Source organism: Siniperca chuatsi, linkage group LG16 (genome assembly GCF_020085105.1).
Source record: "Siniperca chuatsi isolate FFG_IHB_CAS linkage group LG16, ASM2008510v1, whole genome shotgun sequence".
NCBI classification, from domain to species: domain Eukaryota; kingdom Metazoa; phylum Chordata; class Actinopteri; order Centrarchiformes; family Sinipercidae; genus Siniperca; species Siniperca chuatsi.
Window position 1 is genome coordinate 26,414,701 of NC_058057.1, and position 27,053 is coordinate 26,441,753.

Below are 27,053 nucleotides of genomic sequence, written 5' to 3' on the forward strand. Positions count from 1 at the left end.
AGCTTCTTTGATGTGAAGATTTGCTGCTTTTTCCTTTTACTTACTTTAATAATTTTAATGTTAATAATGTCGAGCTTTGGCCTGTCGGTCATCGTGAAGGCGTCACTTTGGGCTCTGGGTCGTCGTGACGGCGTTTCTCACTGTTTTCACAAACCGAACGATCGATCGATCGATCGATCAGACTGAATCAGAAACACTTTATTGATCCCCGAGGGGGAAACTCTTTCCTTACAGCTGCTCACTGTCACGTCAGCGCACGCAGGGACAGAAGCACTAATAGAATAGAAACAGAAATAATAATAAATAAGTCTGCAAGAAATTAGAGATGTGCAAATCAAAACACAATACACTATAATACAGGTCAGATAAATTAAGTGCAAAGTGGATATAAAGTATAAAAGCTCAAATAAGTGTAAAGTACAATACAACAGTCACAGGGGACATTTTACTGCTTCTAATACTTTAAGTACATTTTCCTGATTGTACTCACATACTTTTACTTAAGTGACATTTTCAATGCAGGGCTTTTTGCTTGTATTTACTGTGTAGTGTTAGTACTTTTACTTCAGTAAAAGCAGCTGAATACTTCCTCCACCTCCATCAAAGTGTGGGTGAAGTATTCTTTGGAGATCATTATTTGCCCCCTTTTAAAACCCATCTGCACGTGAGCCCGAAGCAGTCTGGGCCCCCCCCTCCACCCACCTTGGATGCAGCGCCCCCTGCAGGGAGACTCAGCCGGGGACTATTTAGCCAGCTCGTGACGTCACGGGGCCAGTTTCCCAGGATTGCTGCGGGAGTCGGAGGCTGCAGGGCGGGGAGAGTGAGGCCCAGGCTGCCGGAGCGGACACCCATCATCCTGACACACCCGGCGCGGCTGTGTTCGGGACGTTCGCGTCCTTTTCTGGGATTAAAAAAAAAGAAAAAAAAGAAGAAGAAATAAATAAAACAAGTTGCCGAAGTCCCGGGAGTTCACGCACAAACGAGGTAGGCAGCACCGGCAGCCGCTTGCATGCACCGGGGGGGAATTTATCGCAACAAGACGGTGATGTTAGCTAGCTGACGGGCTACAACGCACTGCAGCGTCCCGGTGCTAGCAGCCAGCAGCCAGCAGCCAGCAGCACAGGGGGGGGGGCTGTCAACACACATTGTAGCTTTCCCAGGAGGAAGACCGTCAACACGTAGCTGAGAGATGTGGCAAAGCCTTAGCTAAACAGCAGTTTACTCCAAGTTACAAAAGCCACCGGGATTCTGTCGTCCCTGCGCTCAGCGGTGGGAAATGTGATGTTTTTAACAACGTAAATAGCGCTCGGATTTGTCTAGCTTTGTTGAGAGGGAGTCGGCGCCAGACTTCGTTCAAACATCCGGCAATTAAAGTGTTTTTTGATTATCAATAGAGGCATGTGTGTAAGAATTGATCGCTCCAGACATATTTTGAAGAGGTAGGAGACACTCTAAAAATCGGCATATAACGAATCCACCGTGCCTCTTTTTTTTTATTCAGAAGGGCTTCAACTTTTTCAATACACTCATCAGCATTGCCGTTGCAACGAAAGGGTGCATTCTGGTGAAAGAACATATTGGAAATAACCGGCAAACAGTATTTAAAAGTTTGATTATCTGAACAGTTGTGATGCTTTGTGGATTATATACATGCCGAATTAAATATAATTATCTCCTGAATCAGAACAGGTGACGATTCATTGTTCATAGCGTATGTGTGTGCCTGATAAGCACCGCGATTCCAAATTCTCATTGTTTTTGAATGGGGTTCGGCTCGGCGTGCGATAGTGTCTGGGCAGCTAGCCTCCCCATGATAGAGGGAGTTCAAAAGGGACACAGCTTGGCAGCTGCGAGGAGAACTCACTGGGGCGTGCATGACATGAGCGGCTATGTTGTTGTACAGCAGCAGCACCAATATGTCACATCTCACAGTGTAAGCACGGCTGCGGCCTACACACACACACACACACACACACACACACACATGGCGTTGCTGCTGAGCCTGGGAGGAAGAATCAGTGGGCATGCTTTGCATAAGGAAAAAACGCTGAGGGTGGTGGGTTTGGCCATTGTGATATTATTGCCTGAGCCAATGATAAAAGATAATGTGGCATCCTTATAAGTCTGGACGCAGGGAACAAGCTCAGTCAGTGCTGTGGTTTCATCTGTGTTGCATGATTACATAAGAGCTCTCAGTGCTCATTGTGTTTGTCCTGAGCTTGTTTTTATGCTGAAGCTGCTTTGAACTCACTCTTATGGTCATTTTTATTCTCCCAAAGCCACTCAAATCTGTCTGAAGTACTCAACAAAAGACAATATAATGTGCTTTTTTGCCTCTTTATGTTCTACATTGTCCTACTATGATGTTTCTTTATGCATGTACATGCAGTTTTAACCCCTAGTGCCATTATACTTTTACTCTTGTGTCTTTCTAACATGTATTTGTTTGGGTGGAGGCCTCTCCAACAGCAGACTCTATTTCTGAAGGGACTTTGACTTTTGCTCACCATGTCCTTCTTTTATGGCCGTATTGACATATATAGTCACATTATGTCACAACACAATAGTACTCGCTGTAAGCGAGCTGTCCTTCCTGAGTTCAGGGCGGTTCAGTAACTTCAGGGATCAAAGTCCTCTTGAGGAAATGATCCTGAATGACTGCGTGATTATTGGATTAGATGATACTGAGCTTTCCTTTTCTGCCACAGTGATATGCACGTTACAGTCTCGAGGACTTGAACTGGACGTAAAAGTAATTGGTATAAAGTCTGAACATGCTTGCTTTTTTTTTTTTTGGCTGCAGAGATGTGACCAATGAAATGCGCTCGGCATCCTGGGTAATGGCTCATTTCCAAGTGTCTTACTCAGGATAAGCTGTTTATATGCATCTTCATCCACTTAAGAAGTCCTTGTATATGTGAGAAAGCTGAAGATTCAAAACTGCAGTTGATGGCAGTAGGCGTGTGAATGCCCCCATAAACTTATATTCTGATTAAAATGTTCACGTTAGGTGTAAGTTTTCTCTCTGCCTTGTTTCCTCACATGGTAACGCTGAGGAGGAAGCAGCTGGAGGGAAGCCTAGTCAAGGAATTCCTGGAAAATCCTGGAAGTGTATTCTGGATGTTAGAGTCAGGGAATGTGATTTATGCTTTGTGGTAGTTATCAGGGGATTTTTACAAATGGGACACATGACCGAATGCAGCACAGTCGCTAATGCGATAGCAATACCACCAAACTGTGGCTTTAATCAGGAATCAGAATCAGAAATACTTTATTGATCCCCGAGGGGGAAACTCTTTTGCTACAGCAGCTCACTGTCTCGTCAGTGCACACAGGAAGAGAAGTACTAAGCAAAAAATATATAATACACTATAATAAGTGTGAAGTACAAAGTGGGTTTACCGGTTGATGATGATAATACGGTATAAAGTAATGAACTGTCAAGTTAAGTGTAGCTTATTAAGATTATAATGAGACGGAGGATATTGCACAGCAGTAATAGAGGTCATAATATCTATCTATCTATCTATCTATCTATCATAGTCGGATCAACACCACATTTTAACATTATAATCGTATTGCAAAGGCTTTTATTTTGTTAGCAGGTGATCACCGCTTGCTAACTGCCAGTTAGCAAGCTAGCTTGCTAGCTCGGTCATTCGAGAGATGTACCTGTACTAGAGCCTGACTGACACTGGATTCCTGTGGCCGATATTGATATTTGAGAGTTCACAAAATAACACAATACATTAAAATAAAATATATGTAAGTATGACATCGCAGATTCCCAGACCTTGACAAAGAGGCGAAAACTCCGATGATTCCACAAAGTTAAACGAGATTTCTTGTAATACTGACATTTTCATAGTCGTCCTGCTGTGGTTGCCATGCTTTATTAACCAAGCCCTGCGTGATGTGTTTAAGCTCTTCCAACTTTAGGTGAACCATCGCCTCATCCAGTCAGTGGCGACCCGTAGGAGGAGGTGCTAGATTTCTAATTGCATAGAATGGGATGTCTCGCTAAAAGTGTGCCTAGGCCTGTCACCGTAACTGCTTTTGCTGGACGATGATATTGTCCCAGAAGATAAACGATATTACACAGCAAAAATGTGTCTCAGACTCAGCTCAGGTGCTGTGAAAAGTCTTCTAATGTAGGAAAACCCTGCTGTTTTATTCTGACACCATGTTGGTTAAAATGTCGGTGACGTTCTTATCCAAATAAACACGCATTTAAACAAAATATCGTGCGATTACATGGACATGTAACTTTCTCCTGTGTGCACTGACGTAAAGGCGAGCTACTGTAACAAAGAGTTTCCCTTCGGGGATCAATAAAGTATTTCTGATTCTGATGACCTTGATAAGTCTAAGTATCGTGGCAGGCTTATATGTGCCACACCAAAACGTGCCAAACTTTAGATTTTTTTTTTTTTAAATTAGTTTTTGGAATCATCATGTGCTGAGCGGGACATTTTACTAAACATTAAACTATGAAACTGTTGGCGGTAACTATGTTTAACAAGTCCCAAAGTGACTGACACATCTCCGTTAAGTCCCGCTCACAAAGTCCCCGATTGGCTCTCTTATTTCTCCAGAAACCCTTTATGTGAGCGACACCAGACCTGTTGTAATTGGTGACAAGATGTGAGATGTTGAACTAGCCTAATGCTAACCGCCCTGCAGCATCTACTTTCTCCTCCCTGGTGGTGATGGAGCAGGAGGGTTCATACATATCGTGTTTCTGGTGGATATATATATATATATATATATATTAATGGAGCCTTTTGTAATTAGGGGAATGTGAGCTGAATTAGTCATGCCGCACTGAGCAGACCACAGTCTCCTGTTGATGGTGATGAAGAGTGTCGACTTACACGCCGTCTGCGAGCCCGGCCGCCTCGCTCCGGGGGTTTTCTGATCTCTGAAGGGAGCTGAAACGCCGCGGAAGGAGTCGACTTTGTATTTTGGTTCACACGCCGGATTACAAGTGAACCAGGGCTTGTAAACAGAGGTCACGTGGACTCAAATGTAGATCAGTGAGTTTTCATTTTTTGCAGATTGTGGAGGCCAGGGAGAGTGAAAACACTGAATCCAGCCTCTGTGACTTTAACTTCACCTGATGATACTTCACTCGTCATTTTCCGTCCATCAAGAAGTTGAGAAATACGACGCTTCAGATCACATCATCGTCCACATTTTCCCTCCGTCTGCACAGTTTTTCAAGCCTGAGCAACCGCTGGCTATTAAATGTCAACATCTGTCTCTTGATACCCATAAACCTTTGCATTTTTAGGAGTTGTTTCCTGTATTTGGGTCGGATTACCTTCTCACTCCAAATGACAAACCAAACTATATTCCTCTTGGAAGAGAGGAGTTCAAATGGCATTTAAGTTGACATTATTTAATCCTTTTAATCAAGTAGTCGAATGACAGAAAATGGATGGATTATAATTTCTATAATCAATTATCCATTTTTCTAATTTATCAAGGAAAAATACTTAAAGCGTCAGAAAAGTCTAGATTAGTTTGCTCTTCTTTGTTTCATATTGTTTAGAAATGAATGTTGGATTCTTATGATAAAACCTGATGATAAAACGCAGGCCTCAAAGCAACACGATAATCTCAGCAGTACAAGTGTTTCAGACTAAACATTCAGACATTTAGCTCACTCTGAATTCCACAATAAGAGCAGGCCAAAGCAGCTGGTGGCGCAAAGGTCAAAGCCTCTGTGTCCAAAAACTAACATTTATCAGTTAAAGTAACAAATATTACTAATATTTTAACAAAGGAAAACCAGGACTGAACTTTTGAGTCTGATTAAACACTATAAACATCCTCAGAAGCTATTTTTAACCTTCAGCTTTGGAGACATAATGTTTATTTTTAGTCATCTTGTCTGCTTTAATCACTAGTTCTTGTCTTTAACAGCAGGCCTGTATTCCCTTCAGTCTGGTTGGCTCGCGTGTGACCGAATCACCGTGTCATGTCAACATGTAAATGAACCCAACCCATCATTATGGCGGAGACGGCTGTAACCGTAGCAACAGGGAGCGCAGCCCTTTTGTCCGCTGATCCCGGCAGGATCGCGTGTTGGTGACCTTTGAAACCCGAGGCCTCCTGGTACGGAGTGAGGCCTTTACTGTGCTGCCACGCTGATGTTGAATTCTGGGTAATATTTTTGGGAGGAGGCCTGCTTTGACATGATATGGGCTTTTAAGTAAACAGCTGTTCTTGCGTTTTGGCTCGTCTTGAATATGTTTTAGATTAAAAAGAAGACGGTGAGAGCCGTGGACAGTCCCTCCTTTGCCTCCAGCTGTTAGTCTAGAGAGATTAACGCTGTTGACTCCAACATGACGACAGCGTATATTTGCTGAATGGAAAATGTAGTATTCCTTCCTCCGACATGGTGTTTCCTTGCCCCGGTTTGTCACATTGCTCATTAGTTTCCGTGGCTTTACTCCAAGAGGACTTTGACCCGAGTTAATCCACCTCTCTTTAACACTTCTCTTAAACATTCAAATGACACAGGAGTGCTTGTTTTTAGCTGTTGCCAGCGTTTTACCGCTCTGAACCTTGTACTTCTAACTGCTGCTTTCTTGTAATGTTGCTGATTTGAAGCGTTTGGGATCCGTCTTCAAACTGCGGCCATTTTGGATAAACCTGTCAGTTACAGGACTCTAAATTATTGGGGGTCTCTTGGCACCGGCGGACGTGAAAAGCTGGTATTTTACACCGATAAACTGGCCATTTAATCACTTGAGTAGGTATGGTGGATTTGTGTCCAGATTTTGACTTTGAATGAACTTTTTCTCAGAACATTTCTAATATTAGAACCATCGCATCCTCATCACAGCAGCCTTTTCATCCAGATAGCTCACTTTTGTTTCCTGGTTGTTTTATATTTAGCAGTTACTCGTGCGCAGCCAGTCCCCTACTGGACTTGGTTGCTATGAGATTTGTTATGCAACCGCACGTCTTCCACACCGGACATGTTCAGGAGAAACCAGTTTTCAGGTTGATTTTCTTTGCTGCATCAAAACAGAGAATGTGTGTGTTTTTCCCGAGATGCTGTTGGCTAAATAAGCTGATGCAGCTCTGGTCCTTTGATCCTTGTTGTCCTCTGTGTCTGTCTGGTGTCTCAGAGGAGCCGGCGCCAAGCCGGACACTTCCTGTCTTTCTTTTTAGGGCGACTGCATAATGTCCCGGTCTGTCAGGCCTGTTTAATAATCTGCTGTGAGGAAGTGACCGCATTGAGAACAGATTCCCATGAGAAAACAACAGAGTCAGAGAAGATTTTCAGTATCATAGTCAGGACAGACTTCCAGGCGGACATACCCTCATCAGCCACAGATGAGGCTGAGCAGAAACTGTGAGTGCTGTTTTTAAATACATTTAAGAGATAAAACATGTCTGTCAGTGCCTCCCTAAACAGCCCATATGACCGCACTGAAACAACCTCCTTTGGTCAGGTTTGAACTGAAGCTACTTGGTTAAGATTAGACCAAGAGTTTGGTCGTGGTTAAAGAAACCAGCATGGGCTGTTGGCGGGAGGTGAACTGCAGTCCAAGTCACACATTGCCCCACTTATCCAACCTTACCTGACACTTGTCTCGTATCCGAATATAATCCAGATGGATTTAATACACTTTTGTGTACACTTTGCCACATCTATGCATCCTGGTTTTGCCACATCATAAATTTGATTGCGTCTTTGTTTTGGCCTGCATACAATTCAGGGTCGGCTCTCCTCCAGTCCAGAGGGTGGTGGTAATGCATCCGAATAGTAAAGCTAGCAAACAACTATCATTAAACTAACACAAACGCATGGATGGACTAGGGGCTGGTCCCTCACTGATACTGTGTCATTTAAGTAACTTTAGCTGGCGTTATCACTGTGACAGGCTGTCCACCATTTCCACAGACCACTTATGCATTTACTCCTTTTCAACATCTGGCTAGAATGCGTCTCAAAGGAGGTGGTTTGAACAATCGGATGCATTTACACGTAGCTCGTTTGAGATTAGATAGCTATCCGATCCCCCTCAGTGACTAACTGTAAAATGGGGTCTAAGAGGTTTTGCGGGAGCATGGCAAAACCACAATACTTGGCATCTTACTTTACGCATTTTACATACAAAGGATATGGTCAGTTTATAAAATATGATGCATATTAACACATTAAACTACCCTGCAGTATATAAAGTAGTTAAAATTAGCTTCATCTCGACCCCCTGCAGCATTCAAATGCTGCTTATGGTAATGCATCAATAATAATAATAGTAATATAATGAGGCAATTTTGCATAATGAGTACTTTTACTTTTCATACATTTTGATATTACTTGAGAATACTTTATACTTTTACAGTTTGAATGCAGGACTTTTACTTGTAATAGAGGAATTTAAATTGTGCTATTACTACTCTTACTCGAGTAAAGGATCTGAATACTTCTTCCACAGCTAAGAACCAGTTTCTCTCCAGCTTTTGTTGTTGACTTGACAAGTTCAGCCTGCTGCAGGTGAGATTACTCATACCGGAACCTAGCAGCTACACCTGGGAAACACCCAGTAACGTCACAGTCATCTAATGCGGATCACTGAGGGTTTTCACTGCAGCAGCTGATGACTTGTTCAAGTTGTTAAGGCAGAAAGGTGCAGAGTTGCTGGATTTGTTTGTCAGATCTGAAAGGTGTCACAACCTGACCTTTTTATAAGGATTATACTGTGAAAAGAACGACTTAAAACCTCCTCTCTACTTTCAGTATTCAGCGACAGAATCCTAAACACGCACAGGATGAGGATTCAAGACTCTTTGTGTAATGTACAACTTTTTAGCTGCTTATGACACATTTTATGGCGTTAGACTTCGCCTTCAGGAGGATGACTCTTGTCAATCTTTAAACTGCGTTACAGGGAGTTTGTAAAACATCAGCACTTCAGAAATTCCATGCCTTTGCTGAAATCATCAAAATGAAGCTCCGGCCTGGTCACACAAGAGACGCGTGATCCTTCAGGTTGATATCGATATTTGAGAGTAAAAAAAAAAAAAAAAGAGGCTGATATTACTTTTTTTAATACAAACAAGTAATAAAACATTTTTGGCAAGGATCCCCTCAGACTTGTGATTTCTTCTGAAGATGTTGTTTTTACCACTGAACAATAAAGTTTATTAAAGATGACTATAAGTATAAGATGACAGTTAACTTCTGAACAGTCAACTTCACTAGAAATTAAATCCTCATAAATAATAACGGCAGCTCCTTCATTGCTTCCAAGAATGCCACGAACCTCGGACAAAAAGAAAGTTCAAAACGTCATCGGTGTCCGTTTGATCACAACAAGCTCTATTTGTTTGTGGTAGAAATGAGACAAAAGGATGAGGTTTTCTGACGCTCTTCTGTCGGGGAAGCTGCAGCCAGAACTTCATTTTATTTAAATAGCTAAAGGTGGAATTATACTTCTGCGTCACGGTGTATGTTTGGTCCCGCTTTGGACCTTTTGGATCTGACTTCTGGATCAGTGTCTAGTTCACTAGATGGACATATTGTACAGTATTCGATCTTATCTTGCTTTGATTGCCAAATCAACCGAGTTAGCGAGTTATGTTGAGCCTGAAGCCGGAGTTTGCGATGTCACAAAGGTGGCTCACTTTTAACCTGGCTAGATCGCCGTGGTAACTTATGCTAACCTGCTCCGGAGGAGGTCATGTTCAGAGTTTCGAATTAAAATCGGCTGTAAAAAGCGTCGTTTCACTAATTCTTTTCCTGACGATGTTCTCTATGAGCGAGCTGAGGGAGTATGTTTACATATGCAAACCTGTCGAGCCGTACGTTAATGCCACCGAACAAAGCCGTGTAATTACAGCAGCGCAAACTGTATGCATCGCGTTGCCACGGGAACATTCATGCATTCAGTTGGTGATGCGGAAAATCAATTTTTTCCCCATTTGCTTCAGGCGATATTAACACTTCACATTTCACGCCGCAGATCATCCAGACACTAAAACGACAGGCCACTTCGGATGATTTTATGCTTGGTCCTGATTTGCTGCCAAGTTCGTTTTACACTGCCGGCTAGTACAACACCGAGCAGAAAATTGATTAGACCCATTGGTATTTGTCATGGATAATATTAAATCAGTAAAATTTCACTTTGAATTGGCCACGTCTCCTTCATTATGGGACAGTGTCAGACCTAAATGCAGTTCTTGAGTATGTTTAAATCTGCTGTATCAAATTTAAAGTTTAAGATATCTACAATGTGCAGCTGCCACGTTACAAATAAACGATTACAATCTTCTCATTTGCAGCAACACTGTTGCTTTTTGCTGTAGTATATATATTTTTATTCTTCCTAGCTCTCCATTATAACAACCTGTTCCTCTTGACTGAAGTGGGCGGCACGCGATTGGTCCATTTTGTGCGGAAGAAGAGTCAAGTGACAGGTCAAACACCCCCTTTTTTATGGGAACGCGCACGAGCCTAGTGAAGAGAACCTGGTTAACAAAGAAGGTTGATAACCACCGTCGTGATACCCATCGTCTCTGACTGGCTCTGGCGAGCGTGCTTGGTAGTACGCCCCTCAGGACTGAAGCGTTAAGGATCAAGTTCGGATATCAGGTGAAACTTTGACTGTCAGGGCTTTGTTACAAGTGCTGAAAGCTGAATCAAAATGGATTCGATAAGGATTTGTATTTGATAAGCAGGTTTTACAAATGCTATAGAACCCCGACCCGATCTTGTAGACTGTTGATACGCCGTAACACCTGAACACACAAGTAGAAATAAGGCTCAGCGGCTGTTTTTAATGAATTATCTAATCAAAGTAAAGACTGTACAACATTTTAATAATCTTTTCTTTTTTTTATACGAGTGTCTTCTGCTTCTTCCGAGCTTCAGGCCTTTTTTTTTCTGCTTTTTCTTGAACAGCCGTCAGGATATCTGCCAAAGCAGTTTTGTCAGTGAAGGTGCGATGATATAAGCTGAGGGATTTAGGAGATCCTTTTACATTTTAGACTACACTACACATTTGGATTTTGCCGGTCTCTACACCCACTTTGCCATTTCCTGAAATGTCACGATGCGGTTGTGAGGGAGGAGGAGGAGGAAACATGAAGCTTGTTAACAGAAAAAAAGAATCATTATGATAGCTCGTGTAAAGATAACCAACATGTAGGCCAACAGCTGTACAAAGTTCAAGCTCATCAGCTCCGTCGGAGCGAAGAATGAGACATTTCAGAGGCATCATTTGCTGCACGATTAGAGAATAAATGATAAAACCGAGCAACATGCGTTTGGAAGCTGATGTTAATTATCCCCCAGTGAGGCAGATAATATAACACAAGCTGAAGAAGTCAGATATCTAATGAGGCGTCATCACTTCAGATCAGAGAGACTAGACGATGTGTGGTGAGGAGTTTACTGTCTCACCAATATGTGAACGGGCTGGTATTATTGACGGATAATGATTGATCACACACGTATTGGTATCAGCATATCGTGGTCGTCTCTGCTGTTTTATCTTTATGTATTTTGTATTGTGTAAACAAGTACATTTCCTTTTTTAGATAATAAAGTTAAATTGCTTAAATTGAAATTTGAAATGCAAAAAAAGCAGTACATAACATTTTATTGACTTTTGTTATTGTTGTTTTTATTTATTCTCTTATAATAATATAATAATCAGCTTCTAGCATTTCATACACAGACACCACTCAAAGCCTAACGTTTAGAGCAAAAACTGAAAATAAAATAACAGACATTTTTATTATAATAATCCAGGAATTATATAAAATATATAGGCTAATTTAATATTAAAATATTTTTATTTAAGTTCACTGTTCAAAATGTGCTGTTACCTTACATTTGCTGTTAATCATTAAGTTTCTTGTTCATTTATTGCCAAATAACGACCAACAGTGTTTCTTGGTGTTACATGACGCTCAAATACCAATATCGGCATATATATCATCAGAATTTATTTCTTTATTTTCATCATTATTTTCCTTATTGAATAGTTTGCAGATTATTTTCTCGATTAATTGTTTGTTTAATCTAGAAAATGTCACAAAATGTCTCGTCTGTCTTATAAAAAAACAGAATTTCTTGGGGTTTTACAGTGTTGCTCAAAGAAAAGCAAATCCACACATTTGAGAAGCTGCAACAAGGGAATTCATTGTAGATTTTTCTTCTCAATCAACTATACGATTAATCAACAAATCCCTTGTTAGCGCTACTTAAATCTGCATTATATATTTCCAGTAGTTCCAGTGGAGTCGGATGTTTCAGAAGCGTCCGAAACAAAAGATTTAACCCGTGCGGTTTGCTTTTAGGACAGCCTTTGGGACTTCCAGCCTGCTGTGTCTCTGTGGTTTCTTTGTGATTGTCAATCTGCCCTCCGGGCTTTTGTCCCTGAACACATCGCAGGCTCTCTGTTCCCCACGTGACCTGACTGAGCGGTCACGACAGCGAGCTCTCAGTGAGCGACGACACTGACCCAACAATCGGCTGCCTGTCTGTCAGCAGAGGAGTGGGTCGACACACGTGACCGCGGGGACGCTTCAGACAGCACTTCCTCCGCTGCCGTTAAATGTGTCGTCCTCTCAAACACACAAAGCAGCAGCTGCTGCAACCAAACTGAACAGTTTTCATCGCTGCCCTTTTTATGTTCTGATCTCGACCACATCCGCTGCTTTTAAAGGGAGAATCCACCCTGACAGACTTTAACACTGCTGTAAGCTGACGTAGCTCTCGGGCTGTTTCTTTGGTGACGGTTTTTCTCGTGGATAACCAGCCAGATTATGACGTTATGTCCGGATATTTCCAGCAGTTGTTGTCCAGCTAGAGTTATTTTGCATCAACCTTTTTAAAGGGGCACTCCACCGATTTTCCACGTCAAAGCCAAGTTGTATGTTTTCCTCTGTGGCTCTGGAGTAGGGCTGCGCGACGTGGTGAAAAAAATCATATTATGGTTATTTTGACAGATATTACGATTGAGATATGAATCACGATCAGTTTGAATTTTAAATCAATTAAAATCACGATAATGTGACGTTTGTTGGGCCTATACGAAACAAACATCTGGAGAACAAGATGTGCAGGCCGGGGCGTCTCTGCAGCTCCGCAGCACTTCATTATAATGTTTTTGTCACACGTGTTACCTTCATCAAAAAACTGCAGCTTCGGCGATTTGGATATTGCACTTGGCCAATATTGCGATTTCGATAATATTTCGGTTGCAGCCCTGCTCTGGAGGAGGTTTAAGTCTGAGAAAATGACTCAAGGGACATCACTGGAGTAAACTCAGCCTGGGCTCTGAGCAGTGGTGGAAGGTAACATTTACTCAAGCACTGTACAGTTTTATATATATACAGGTATATGTAGAACATATGCATGTGTGTCACCACATGAGCGCAGGGATTTTCCTTGATCAGTCATGGGGGGGGAAATAGGTAAAACTGTGTGTTGTGCTTGTATCTTACCATGGGACTTTGGCAGTTCATTAAATGTATTAAAAAGTGTGTGACAAGTGATCCCACAGTCATTATTCATAAAATGCGGTCGAATAATACGAATAACGCTCATAATCAGTTACCTGTCAGTCTGTATGACTTCATGTTTCCAGCTCTTGGTTCGTTTGTAAAAAGCCAGTGTGAACAAATGAACAGGACCAGAATTGAGACAACAATTTTCTATTTTTTGAAAGCACCCCCTTTTAGTCTCATTTTTGACTCAGAACTCGATCCTCGTCTTGGCCTTAGTGGTCTTCCGTACACCTCTGGCGTTCAGTAATGGATGCTGAACAGGCTCTGATTTGTCAGCGTGAGGTGAAATTAAACAGAAGCAAAAAAAAATACCACAAAGTGCACGGTTTCTCAGAGCAAAGAAAACAGCCTGCCAGTGTGACGGCATCCCAAAATAATCTCCTACAGTGTGACTCAGGCCTAATAACAGCAGAGAGCTCAGCCCGCTGGTGTTCAAACAGACTCGGCACAGAGGATGAATCAAACATTGTTCATATCGTGGGAAAATTTACATGAACCGATGCTCATCGTGCTACATTCACACTTGTTCGGCTTCAGTGCATCGGCACAGCTGCGGACTGGAAAGATGAGTTTTGACAACCTTTCTTTATGCACCGGTGCTTCAGAGCCACAGACTGCCACTATAAAAGGCCCATCTACCAGGCCTTTATATTACTCCTCACGTGGATTAGTGCTGCAGTATCCACCATGTGAAATAATTTGTTGATCTGTGAAGGAATAAGTTGATTTTAAGCTGTTTTTCGCAACAGGCCAATTGTGAATTCTCCAAAATATTTAGTTTTAAGGTTAACTGACAGAGAAACTGTATAATGGTGATTCTACCCTTGATCAGAAATATTAACATACTACACCACAAAACATTGCCCAGTCCGTTTACAGATGTGATATCGCATCTTTTTCCGCTTTCCTTCAGTATTCGGCTCAAGTTTCACAGCAGAGCAAACGACTGGCAGCTATTTTAACATCAAGATGTCTGAATATGTAAACTCTGAGAGACCTGAAGCTTGTAACCAAATACTGCACATCTTTGTCGGGGCCTTCGCGGCGCTGTGAAGGCCAGGTGTGTTTGGCTTTTTTTTTTTTTTTTGTAGAAAGACAGAGACAGAAAAATCCATTTCTTTGTGAAAGTGGTCACAAAGCTGAAGGTCGGTGCAGTTTGTTTGCATCTCAGTGAATTCCTGGTGTGGTGAGTGTACTTAATGTTGGACTCAAATTCAGTAATTAATTGAGCATGAAAGGGAACTCTTGACTTTGGAAACAGCAGTTTCACGAGATAGTCTTAACTCAATGTCCACTTACTAGTTTTTTGCGGAGCTTTTAACTAGGGCTTCCCCCTCGAGGTCGAAGCCCCCGAGGAGAGCCTCATTCTGTCAGTCGAATCGTTGCGCTTTTTCGCCATGCTAGCTAATAATCCAGAAATATCTCAACAACTATCGGATGGATTGCCATGAAATTTGGTGCAAACATTCATGATCCCCTCAGGATGACTTGTATTAACTAGCGCCATCATCAGGTCAAATGTTCAATGCGTCCAGTACTTTGGTTTATGACTAAATTCATGCACAACTAGAGATACTCAAACATGATTTTGACAATCGATTTAATCATTTAACTCATTTTTCAAACAAAAATACCAAACAGTCTTTGGTTCCAGTTTCTCAGTTGTGAGGATTTGCGTTTTGTCTTTGTTTTATGTGACTGTTGATTGATCATGTTTGGGTTTCGGACTGTTGATCAGACAAACCAAGACACATGAAGATGTCAACATTAGGCTTCAGACACAAAAAACCCCTCATCACCTGACCTACGTGTGGATGTACATTCACATTTTCATTGTGTGTGAGATTTGTTATTTAAAGCGAGCAGCAGGAACCTAAAGGTGTCGGAGGCCGGCCTCTGATGGTTTTAAGGCCGAGACTGATAAAGAAACAGGGAAGAAGTCGCTCTCTGTTGAAGTGAACGTATGAAAAACCTCTTCTTACTCCCTCAGGTCGTTGTTTTTAATGCACTTGACTGTTTTGCTAAAGGAAAAAGAACTTATTCACCTAGTTTTTTGGCATTTTTCTCCCTCCAATTATTGTGTTCGCTCACTGTTCCTCCAGTGCAAAAGCTTAAAACCAATTTACTGACTCTGCCATTAGCATAATGCTGTCTGTGTCTGCTGGACCAGTAACTCTCTCTCCCTCTGATCGCTGCATTGGGAATCATCAGCAGATATTCACTTCTCAGCTGTGTTTGTATTTTTCACCTGACTGAGGATGTTAATGGAAATAATGTTCCAGAGGATGCTCACAGCTCGATACACGTTAGCCGTGAAGCCTTGCTCGCAGGATTTTCAGATTTAGGGCAGTGGCTGCAAATAGATTGTACCGTTTTTAGTTTAAGGCTTCGGTAAAAACACATTAATGTGATCGTGAGTGCTGCAGTCGAGGCTCAGCTCTGCCATTAGCTGACTGTTGTTGGTACTTTGTGGTTTCTGAGTTAACTGCTTCAGACCAGAGGGATCAGACGTCTCTGCAGCTGGAGGTTTTTGAGTTTGTTGGTGAAACCAGAAATTACTGTCTTGATAAATGTAGCTGCAGCCGGTGTTTAAATACGTTTTTAAAGTCAGAAATTCACAGCTGATAAATAATTTACCTGCTGGTAGAAGTAGTAAAGTAAGTAAAAGATAATGAGTATGTAAAAGAAGGTATTCCTCCCTCTGGCCACTTCCTTTTCACTGTCCTGCTTATTTGCATATGTACAAGCGAGCATCTGCAAACTTCATTGTATGTTTAGCTTTACAACCGTGAAGTACATTTTTATAGACATATTGGAAAAATTACACATCCCTCCCTCACACCGGGCCAAAATATTTTTATATAAATTTTTATATAAAGTATCTTCTTTTCTGTTTCTTATTTTTAATAATTTATTAAGCAAAACTGCCAAACATTCTCTGGTTCCAGCTTCTTATATGTGAGGATTTGAAAATTAAATATCTCAGGGTTTTGGACTGTTGGTATCTGGGAGGTTGTGATTATATCCACTATTTCCTTAATTTTACAGACTGCACAGTTAACCGATAATAATCGACAGACTGATTGATAGTTAAGAAACAGTTCTGTATTGTAACAGATGAAAAAAACTGAGGATTCCTTAAGACCTATGCTTTTTGATTCTGCTTACGAAGTTTGAATCTACTGAGCTTCTGGCTACATCCTCCTTTCATCGCTGACTGTTTGGCGCTGGGACCAAAGACCAAAACTACTACTAATATTCATTAGCGCAGCGTTAGATGTGTATGTTGAAATATTTACCAAACAGAGGAGTTTCGAAATATCTGAGGTCATGACGAGTTCAAATTGAACGACGTGAGCGCCTCACTACCTGGAGTATCAACCTACTTTTGAATTGCGACTGTTTCACTGCATGTCTCCATAAGGAAGTCACATGATCTAATGTCCCAGGTTGCAGGAGCGCAGCATGATTCAGCCTAACATCATTAACTGGAATAACCCACATTATAACCTCGAGGATACTTTCATCTTCCATCCAAGCAGAGGTTTTATTGCTGTTGCTCAACCCGGTTTACATCACGTCCTGTGTGCTGGTAGATGTTCAGTGCGTCAGCGATGGTGTGTGGGCCGCACAGAGCGGTTAAAGCAGGTTTCATCTTGCCTTTTCACAACTCGTGGTGCTGCAGTCACACTGTTTCAAACCCACTTTATGTGATTGTACTTACCGTAACCGTTAACCCGATTTGTTCTGGCGAAACGCATCAACTTTAATTGAATTAATTTATGATGGAAGGTGATTGTATTGATTGGAGGCTGATGCTGAAAGCCATTTGGCAGCCGCAGTGCCCTGCAGCAGCAGCAGCAGACCGTAATGAATGCTCCCTGTGGGAGTGTTGAATGTTTTCATCAACCTGCTGCACGACACAGTGTCAGATGCTCTAAGTGGTGGAAATGAACTAAATACATTTACTCAAGTACTGTACTTAAGTACAATTTTGAGGTACTTTTGCTTTATTTTAATATTTTTAATTTATTCTACTTCTACTTCATTACCATTCAGAGGGAAATATTTAACTATTACTCCACTGCATTTATCTGACAGCTTAACTTCTCAACATTATGTAAAACTGTTTCCACCTCAACCCGATGCAACATGGAAACACTGCCTACATGTGAATGCATCAGAAATAATACAATATTATATAATAATGCAACACTGACATGGGCCTTCTGCTGGATTATGATTACCTTTACTTGATACTTTAGGTTAATTTAGCTGATAACACTTTTAATAATCATTAAAGTAAGTTAAAGTATTAAGTGTGGTGTTGTTCTGTTTAAGTAAAGGATCCGAAAACATCTTCAACTACTGATTTAGTGGCAGTATTTAAAATTATGTTGAGGATATATTTAACTGTTTATTTATCTATTTACTTAAGATATTAGAAAATACTAACATGTATGCATCCGAAACACATTGATTACATGTATCTATTATCAGTGTGAGGCTGGGTTTATCAGGAAAGAAGATATGTTGGATATTGACCTCCTATCTTTGAGATTTTAGGAAGAGGTTTGTTATTCTTCCTGGTCCTCAGTTATCTGCCAGCGCAGCTTCCTTCTCAGTGAGGACAGAATTCAACATCCTGGTCAAACAGTCCATGACTGTTGAGCTGTGGGTCAGATAATATTTGCAGACGGTCGGTGAAACCCGAAATTCACACCAGAAGTGACTCATTAGCGTCCATCTGTCCAAGTCTGACCTCCGTAATGTCTCAAAGTCGTCACAACCAGCTTCCCTGAGAAAACTTTAATGTTGTAAGATGAAATATTTCCCTTTCTCTTGACTTAATACTGTACAGACGATTTATCGATACCAGAGCGGTTTGTGTTGCAGGTTAAGCAATTTTTGACCTGCTGCCGGGCACGGAGCAGATAGCGGATTGATTGATTTATTTTTTTTAGCGGCACGAAGCCTTTCTCCTTTAATGGCCCCTTTTTATATCGCAAAGAAATGCTGTCTGGTGCTTTTGTTCAATGGGAGAATTTTACAGCCCTGACAATGAGTTACCAGCAACCTTTGATCTGCATTTACTCATCCTACCTTCAGGCCTCAGACGTCCCTGAATCAGGCTGAAGTCATTTAATATAATGCAGGGTTTTGCAGAATGGTCCAATATCATCTGTTATAATATAACAGGTTTTTTATAGTTGTTTTTCAGGTCCTGTACCTGTTCCACGCACCTACACCTGCTTCCCCATTACAGCGATTTCTTTTTGTCAACAAATCCCATGAAAAGACCAAAACCAACAATGTTGTCTTTCTCTTAGTGCTTTCTGACTTCCTGTCTGTGGCTCTCAGCTCCGAGCCCATTGGTTCCTACTGAAGACGTAAATCTTTAAAAACACCTCACAAATATATAGTTTCCTGTTTAAAAAGGCTCAGTTATTCCCTCAAACAGCTGCTCTCTGTAGTTTTTATCAGACAAACAGGAGGAAATGGTGCATTTGTTGGGGACTATTTCCAGCGGCGGATGGATCCACATGTGGTGCTGTAGTGAGTGTTTGGGGCAGCAGGACGGTGTGTGTGCGGCTGAGTCAGAATAAACTACAGTGTGTGTGTTCATGGTGATGAAGGAACATGTCACCCAGTGCAACAGAGCGGCTCGCTGATGTGTTTTAATAGTTTCTGGACGACAGTGGAGGAAGAAGATCCATCAGGCTGTGATTCACACACACACCTGTTAGCAGATACGTTCATCGTTGGTTTGAGTCTTTTCATGGGATTTGTTGACAAGAAGAAAAATCTAAAATATCACCAGCCTTTTCCTTTAAACTCAAACAAATGTCTGGTTTGGTTACTTCGGACATCAACAACACTGTCAACAAAGTGACGATGTTCCTTCATTTTGATCAACACAAAGTTTTCTGCAGGGAAACTGTTATTAATAATAAAGATATATAAAATAAGCTTTATCCTTTTTAAAATACCTTGGATACAGTGCAATGATTAGAGCAGGAAGTGGGCTCAGTCTGCATCTGAAGGCTGCTTGAACACAAAACACGATGAACACGGTGTTTGTTGTTGCTGTGCTTGAACCTGTGACCTGTTAGCTACAGGGCAGAGTCTCTGACCTCTTCACGATAACATCACACAGTGTAACCGGACAGTTTCTGTTTGTATCTCTCACCAATACAAATGAGATCAAACTCTTGCTCAAAGCCACGTAGAGAGTGATGAACACCTGAGCTACCGAAGGAATCAAACCTGTTAATCTCCAGTTACAGGACTTATCAGGCTGCACTAATAAAAGAGTCGATAGTATTCAGACAGTTATGGTTTAATATCCCTAACTGGATTCGATAGCCTCTTAGTGGGGCACTCAGACAGTGCTGAACTGTGGGGTAATTATTTTAAGTTTCCAATGAAAACTTATTGCGGTTATTGCGTTTGCAGTTTGGCAGGAAGCCTCCGAGTGAAGAGAGCTGCTGGATGTTGTTAGCAGCGTCACGTTGGCCTCTGCTACAGTATGTGGATGGAAACTGTAAGACACAACTTGGCTCAGTGTCTCAGATCTTATTGGCACCCGAGTCGGCGCTCAGTGACCTCGACTCGGTCATATTAACAGCCTCAGGATGCTCCTAGTTGGCATTAAACTTGTTGTCTTTGGATTGATGCTTAAAGCTGAGTGAGCCACAGTGTTTGAGCAGATATGAAGCCGTTGGATTCACTCTTTCATCTCTCTAAACACAGATCGCCAATACTTTAGATACTAATTTAACATGTTAAACTCCTAAATTGTGTGTCAAATTTGTGGCACTGATGATTATATGAGGACTAGACCCGTAAAAGAGCGTCATCTGGAGCCCTAACTTCCTGAATAAAGAACGATCTCCGCGCTGGAACACAGTGTGCATGTAAACACACTCTGGTCCAGGGGTTTGGAGGCTTGTTTTTCCTGTTTTCTCACACATGGGGGTAGTTTGTGGTCTGCTGTTCAACAGAGGTGGGGGAAGTAAGGGACTACAGCTACAGTACTCTGGTTACATTCGCACGTATGTTTAGAGTCTGGTTTTTAGCATAATAAAGTAGAAAGTAGAAGAATATCGGAGGGTTACCTCTACTTTTATTGCAGCCACAGTAAGCGGCGCGGCTCTATGGATGGCAGTGTCTTTGTTTGTTCAGACATTCATGTTCCCCTCAGGATGAATTGTAATAACTTTGCTGATTCCCTGACTTTTCCTCTAGCGCCATCATCAGGTCAAAATTTCATTTTGTCCAATACTATGGTTTATGACCAAATACTTGCAAAACTAAGGAGATTCCCATCAGCCTCAGCTGTACTTTTTTATTATTAGCAATGATAGCATGCTAACCGTCTAAACATCAGCATCTTAACATTTCCATTAGCATGCTAATGTTAGCATTTAACTCAAAGCACTGCCTACTGTAAGTGCAGCCTCATAGAACCGTTAGCATGGCTGCAGTAGAATTTGCAACTAATGATGAATTTATTTATATAGCACTTATCAAAATCATTGATTACTAACAATTATTTCCTTTCTTGATTAACCTAATGATTTTTATGGTTAGCCAAGTAATCGTTATTTACATGAAAAGTTAGAAAATAGTGTCGATTTTTAAAATGGTTGATTCATTTTTTCCCCCTTCCCAGTTGATTAATTGATTAATCGACTAATCATTTCAGCACAATATTTGCTGCCACTTTGAACTGTTAAAATGTAAAGTAAATGATTTATTAAGTCCAACAGAAATAAGTTTTAACAAAGTTACGTGTTCCAGGAGCTTTTCAATAACGGTTACACAGCAGCAGTACATGACCCGATCTACGATTTGTCCCTGCTGATTCTTTTCCATGTACATCAGTCGAGGCTGTGAGCATCAGAGGTCGTCCCAGAGGGAAAGGCCCTCACTCCGTTACAGCATCACCACAGTAACACGATCAGCTGCTAGTTTGACTCAATAACACTGTAATTGGTTTGTTGGTGACCACAAAGCCCCAGACAGCTCAGGACATGTGAGTCGATGCACTTTGAGTTTGAGGGTCGCTCCAATAATTCAACTCCACACTGAAACCACCACATAACTACTGCGACTGTTACAGATGTAGGCAAGTTAATCCAACATTTAAAAAAACTTTTTGGACAGAAAGTGAAAAAATATGCTTTACATTTTGTCCCGGCCTTTAAAAACGTGTTGAGATTCATTGGAAATAGTTTTACGAAGGCTAATAAACTCAGATCAACGCAGTGAAAATACTTCTAAAAAGTTTAAATGCCCCATTAGAATTGAAGATAAAATGGTTTTTATTTGGTTTATTGAGAACATTCTCATATATTTCAAAAAATACAACATATCAGACTTTGAATAAAAAGTAAATGGTAAAAATAAAAAAATCTAAAAAAGATCATAAAAGACGATGGTTATATGACCAAGTTCGAAATGCAAATACTGAGAACTAAGAATTAAGAAGTAAAGCATAAAATATGTTAAGATATCTACATTTTATTTGGAAATACTACCAAACATCCATTGAACTACATTTTCATGTGGGATCGCCTGGAGATCAAAAGATGTCAGTGCAGAAAAAGTGATGTTTTACTTTGTTTCATTGGGATTCAGTCAATTTGGAGTAAAAAGCACCAGACTGGTCTTTCCTCTAGTTTTGCAGTATTTCTACCCTCTAATCACACACTCTTTGCTTTACTTGCAGAACATTTATTTCATAACAATTATTTAATTTTATCTTATGTTTTGGATGTTATTTAGTTGTTGTTCTTATGTGTAGTTCACTGGGTTTGCTGAAGTACTGCAGGTATTTGGTGGTCATTGGTGCAACCTGTGTGCAGAGGGAAATGATAGAAATCTGTTTTGAGAAACTAAGAAGACAGGAGTGCTTCATTGCTTCGGGGCAGTTGGCACCAGTGTATTTTGTATTTTTTAAGGGGACTTCAACAGGTTTCAGGAGCACAAGTGAACACTGAACAGCCATGTGAACTTTCATGTCAGATAAAGAAAACACTGTTCGTTACAGACTGGAGAAAACACACCTCTGACTGTCATGTATGTCATGTTTTCCAGAGCCCTGAGAGCGGTGCGATGGAGGATGGGAAGCCGGTGTGGGCGCCCCACCCAACGGACGGGTTCCAGCTGGGAACTATAGTGGACATCGGCGCCGACAGCCTCACCATCGAACCTCTCAAGCAGAAGGGAAAGGTGAGCGAGCGCTGAACTTACAGATACAACCGCTGTAGAGTCCGACTGTAGATTTAACTGTGAAGGATTTCTCAAATGCTTTAATAGCGTTTTTGGTCAGAACGTAAAGAAAGTCGTCTGCCATTTGGTTAACAGATTATCGTCAATACTGTTGTGGAACAGAAAATGGATTAATGGAGCAAATAGTGGAGCCGCAGGTCCCATATGTACATTTTTGTAACGTAGCTCACCAGACATCTGTAGCCCGCTCCTCATCTGTGCTGCAGGCTAGAGGCTCCAGGCCATAATGTAGCATAAGGCACCCAAATCTCTGACCAAACTGTCGGTGGTCGAGTTGCATTGTGGGTTGCCAGGTTTTGACAAGGAAGAATAATGTGTGAAATAAAAAAAAAAGATATCTTGCCGCATTGAATTTGATCCTCTACTCGTTGGAGTACTCTTTTAAGGTGGCAATCTAAATATTCTATTCTTCTAATTTAGTTTCAGAAGCGGTAACAGTGAATTGAAGGGTATTAAAAGCCAGTGAAAAGTCTCAAAATGGGCACAGTCATTTCCTGCTGAGACAGATTCGCTCTGGTCCTTCCTGGATCTCTCGGAGCTTTCGTTTCCTGCCAGGCTTTTTTCCGATATGCGTTTACCTGCAGTGTGCCACTGATTTAATGTGTCACCTAATGTCATGTGGAAGAAGCCACAGATCTGGAAGCAATAAAGCATCATTCACTCGATGATTCACCTCCAGAACCTGCCGTTTACAGCCTGAAGGTCTAATGTGCTCGAGTGCAAAATTAATCAGCGGTATCTGAAGTCAAGTGGCTCTTCACAGCAAGACAAACGGGCTTTCCCCCCGTTTGCCGTTAATTCACTTTTCTGCTGGATAAGGTGCCATATCGCCCTCGGCAAAGCTTTTAATGTCACTAAGAGCCCGTCACCGTGGTAACCCCTAAAGCTTTGTGTCCGTCTCGGTAATCTTTCCCCAGAAGGCCTCTGTGACTGAGTGCTCCCTTTTAAAAGAGCCTCCTCACTAATTCTGTGTACTGTCAGCCTATAAAACACAGGACTGTCAGTGTTTAATGGGAACACGGATCTCAGGACCTTCAGTGTGTTTGCACTGTGTGTGGTGTCCATCATATGTGTGACATTTAAAGTGGAACATTTAAAATGTTTTCATGCATTGCTGCTGCATCTCTCCTTCCTGGGTAAATTATGTTCTTAAATCTTGTAATTTTATTAATCAAAACATTATACTCCAACACAAAAGTCTGCCTTTCAGCTAACTGGCTAACTTCCTGTCTTAAGTCTTAAGTCAAGATAGGATTTTTCCCAATTTGGTATTACAGAAGCAAATCCTAACTAACTATAGGAATCCTATCTTTTCTCAGGTTAGGAAATCCTAAATACTCAATCCAACATCACTTACCAACTTTTATGTATGTTACCTAGCAACCAATGCTACTTTTCTCATCGCGCCGAGCTAAACCACTTTGTAACCGTTGGTTTTCCTCATTGAAACATACTGAAACATACATTAAAACACACAAAAAAATGGAGCAAAAGACAGACGAGTTAGAGGTGTTGGTAACATCTGTAGAGAAATCCAAAGATGTTGTTTTTGGGAAATTTACAGTAACGCTAACTCGGGAGATTTGTCAGTTGCACCACAGCCTGGCGAGCCCCACGTCGCTGGGTCGGCCTCTCCAAAGCTGGTCGTAGTTGCTGTGCTAACTGCAGGATCGTGGCCCCGGTTAGCCCGTAGCTACTAACGAGCGATTTGTCATCAAACAGCAACACATCGTTAGGGTCTGCCATAAGCCTCTCCGTGAATACAGCTGCCGTCCCATGTGAAAGAGCAACATACAAACCTTTCAGACCCACCTTTCAAGTCTACAGGAGTAACTGATACTCAAAACTTGATCCTTGAGGCTTTTCCTCACCTATGTACAGTAGATGCCTATAGACCTAATGCGCTTCTCTCAAAACTGTAGTACAAGGATCCTGACGTGCAGTTTGATGTTAATACCCCGATGTACAGCGAAGACAGAAGAGATGCAAAATGTGAAATTGTACAGTAATTGTACTTTATGGTTTATAGTTCTGGCCTGCAGATTATGTTTTTGTGTATAACTATTGTTTAAAATGTAACAAATGCACCATAACGAACTTAGACCGATCCGTTCTTCAAGTCTTTGCTCAGTCATGGATCCTGGATGTATTTTCTGATCTTTTTATTTTTATGTGGGTTACATTTGTGCTCTGTGCTGATTTTCAAAATGTTGCCAGGTTTCTTTAGACACTGACAGCTTGCTCAGGTAAAGATCAATTTGTCATGGGAACGCTGAAATTCCTGACTGGGTTGAATTTCAAGTTGCTTCTTGTAGATTTTCATGTCTTAAGATCTGATTTTGCACCTGATTTTCCATGTGGCTTCGATCAGACTGATAAAACATGATTGCTGGCGACTTTTGTTGGTCACATGATCAGATTCCTTTGCCCTGAGTTTTGTCTCCCAGGAACTGGCAGAACCAAACCAAGCATGGCCCTAACTTTAACTGTTTTTAACCTAAAGCATTTAATAGGTAGAGTTGGTTGAGGGCAGTACAAAAGCCTGCGTTGCAGTGTTTCCTGGGAGGTTCAGTTCAGGGAAAAAAAATGCCCCTTCTTGGTTACCCCTCCTCAAAAAAACACCACATTTGTGTCACATTTAAAGGAAGAAGAGCAGTATTTTTACACTACGACCATTGCTTTGGAAACGGGGAAACTCGTCCTCTTCAGATCTGTTCTCAGAGTGAGTTTCCGGGCTGCAGCGGAGGCCTGTAACAATCTGAACAATGTCCAGCCTGTCCTGCTGCAGCCAGTTTGTGCCAGTGTCTGACGATGTGCTCACTTGCTGGCAAACCTCCTGCGATGGACGTCAGGAGAAAGACACAGAGCATGATACCCTGTCATACTATCAGTCACAATGGATCACTCTTTGTCCTTTTAGTGTCTGTGTTTTCCAGATGGTGTCCACAGTTTGATCTGTCTCAGTGTTGGTGATGGAGAGAGTGGTGTTTGGCAAATTTTTGAAAAAGGTTTAGGGAAGGAGAGGAGGCTGTCAGTTCTGTTATTATTGCACTAGATATCTTAAGTATTCTGTAATTTAGAGATTTCTGTAGTCTTCTCGGAGGAATTGTAATATTAACAGGTATTTGAGGCTAAACAGACTAAACGTGAGATTTAAAATCTTGACGTTACTTCTCCTGTAACCCTCGGGTTTGCTCTCCACCGTATTAAGGAAGCTTGTTGTAACTGGCATAAGGGAGATAGGGATGTCTTTTTGCTTTTATTTTTGTGTGGCAGCAAGGATCTAGCTAGCTAGTAGGAGGGCTAGTGCTAATGCTACGTGGCTTGGCTGCAGATAGCAGTATTGCTGTTAGCCTGGTCAGCTAATAGCGTTGTGTTAGTTCTATTGTGATAGCCAACACGCTCTCAGAGTCTGCTTTGTAGTGAAGAGTTTGCTAAAACACTAATAAATACTGTACATGCTAGCGTCCTAGCAGTGACCAAGGGGCTAGCATAAACCCCATGGTCGGTGACCATACACACAGTCACCTGCCTCCAGATCAGCCAATAGCAAAATTCAATTGCAATAGCCGGGTTTATAACACAATATGTAGTATTTAAATACTTTGCACTAAAATGTCAAGATTTGGACCTGAATCCATCAACAACACTATTAAATACCCATATACATTGGCTTTCAGCTGAAAAAAGTGGTTTGGGGGTTTAGTTACTCTTTACATTTGCATAAAGACTGGAGGCAGAGGGAAACAGCTAGCCTGGCTCTGTCCAAAGTTTAAAAATTCACCTACCGACACCTCTAAAGCTCTCTGATTAGCAGGTTGTATCTTGTTTGATTAATCTGTACACAAACAGAAATGTAACACCAACAATTTGTGGTTTTGGGGGGGGTTACATGCTGTAATTATTTCTTGGCAAACAACAGCCGGGTGCAGTGACTTTCTGGAGTCTTGTGGTCACTGTGAGATTGCCAGACAACCTGCTGACAGCAGACGTATACTGCACACTGCACAGACGGCAAACAGTTTTTCGTTATGCCACGTTACTACACCTAAAACTACAAATTGTTGCAGAGTTGTTGCACGCACCTCCAGGCCGAGTTTCATCCGGGTTCCTACTCGTGATGATAACAAAACTGTCAAAAAAAAAAAAGTCAACTAATTCTTCCCAGTGATAGATTACACATCTAAAGTCTAGAAAAATGTATTTTAACGACA

General features: G+C 41.4%; 1 protein-coding gene across 1 annotated transcript in view; it reads left to right on the forward strand.

The window, feature by feature from the left end:
* Window positions 1-765: 765 nt before the first annotated feature.
* The window catches only part of myo6a (myosin VIa), a 150,987-nt gene continuing 124,699 nt past the window's right edge, over window positions 766-27,053 (forward strand). Inside the window, exons 1-2 of the mRNA XM_044169264.1 lie at window positions 766-984; window positions 22,645-22,779. Coding sequence (XP_044025199.1) covers window positions 22,663-22,779 — 117 coding nt within the window. The 5' untranslated portion in view covers window positions 766-984; window positions 22,645-22,662. The remainder of the gene's footprint in view (window positions 985-22,644; window positions 22,780-27,053) is intronic.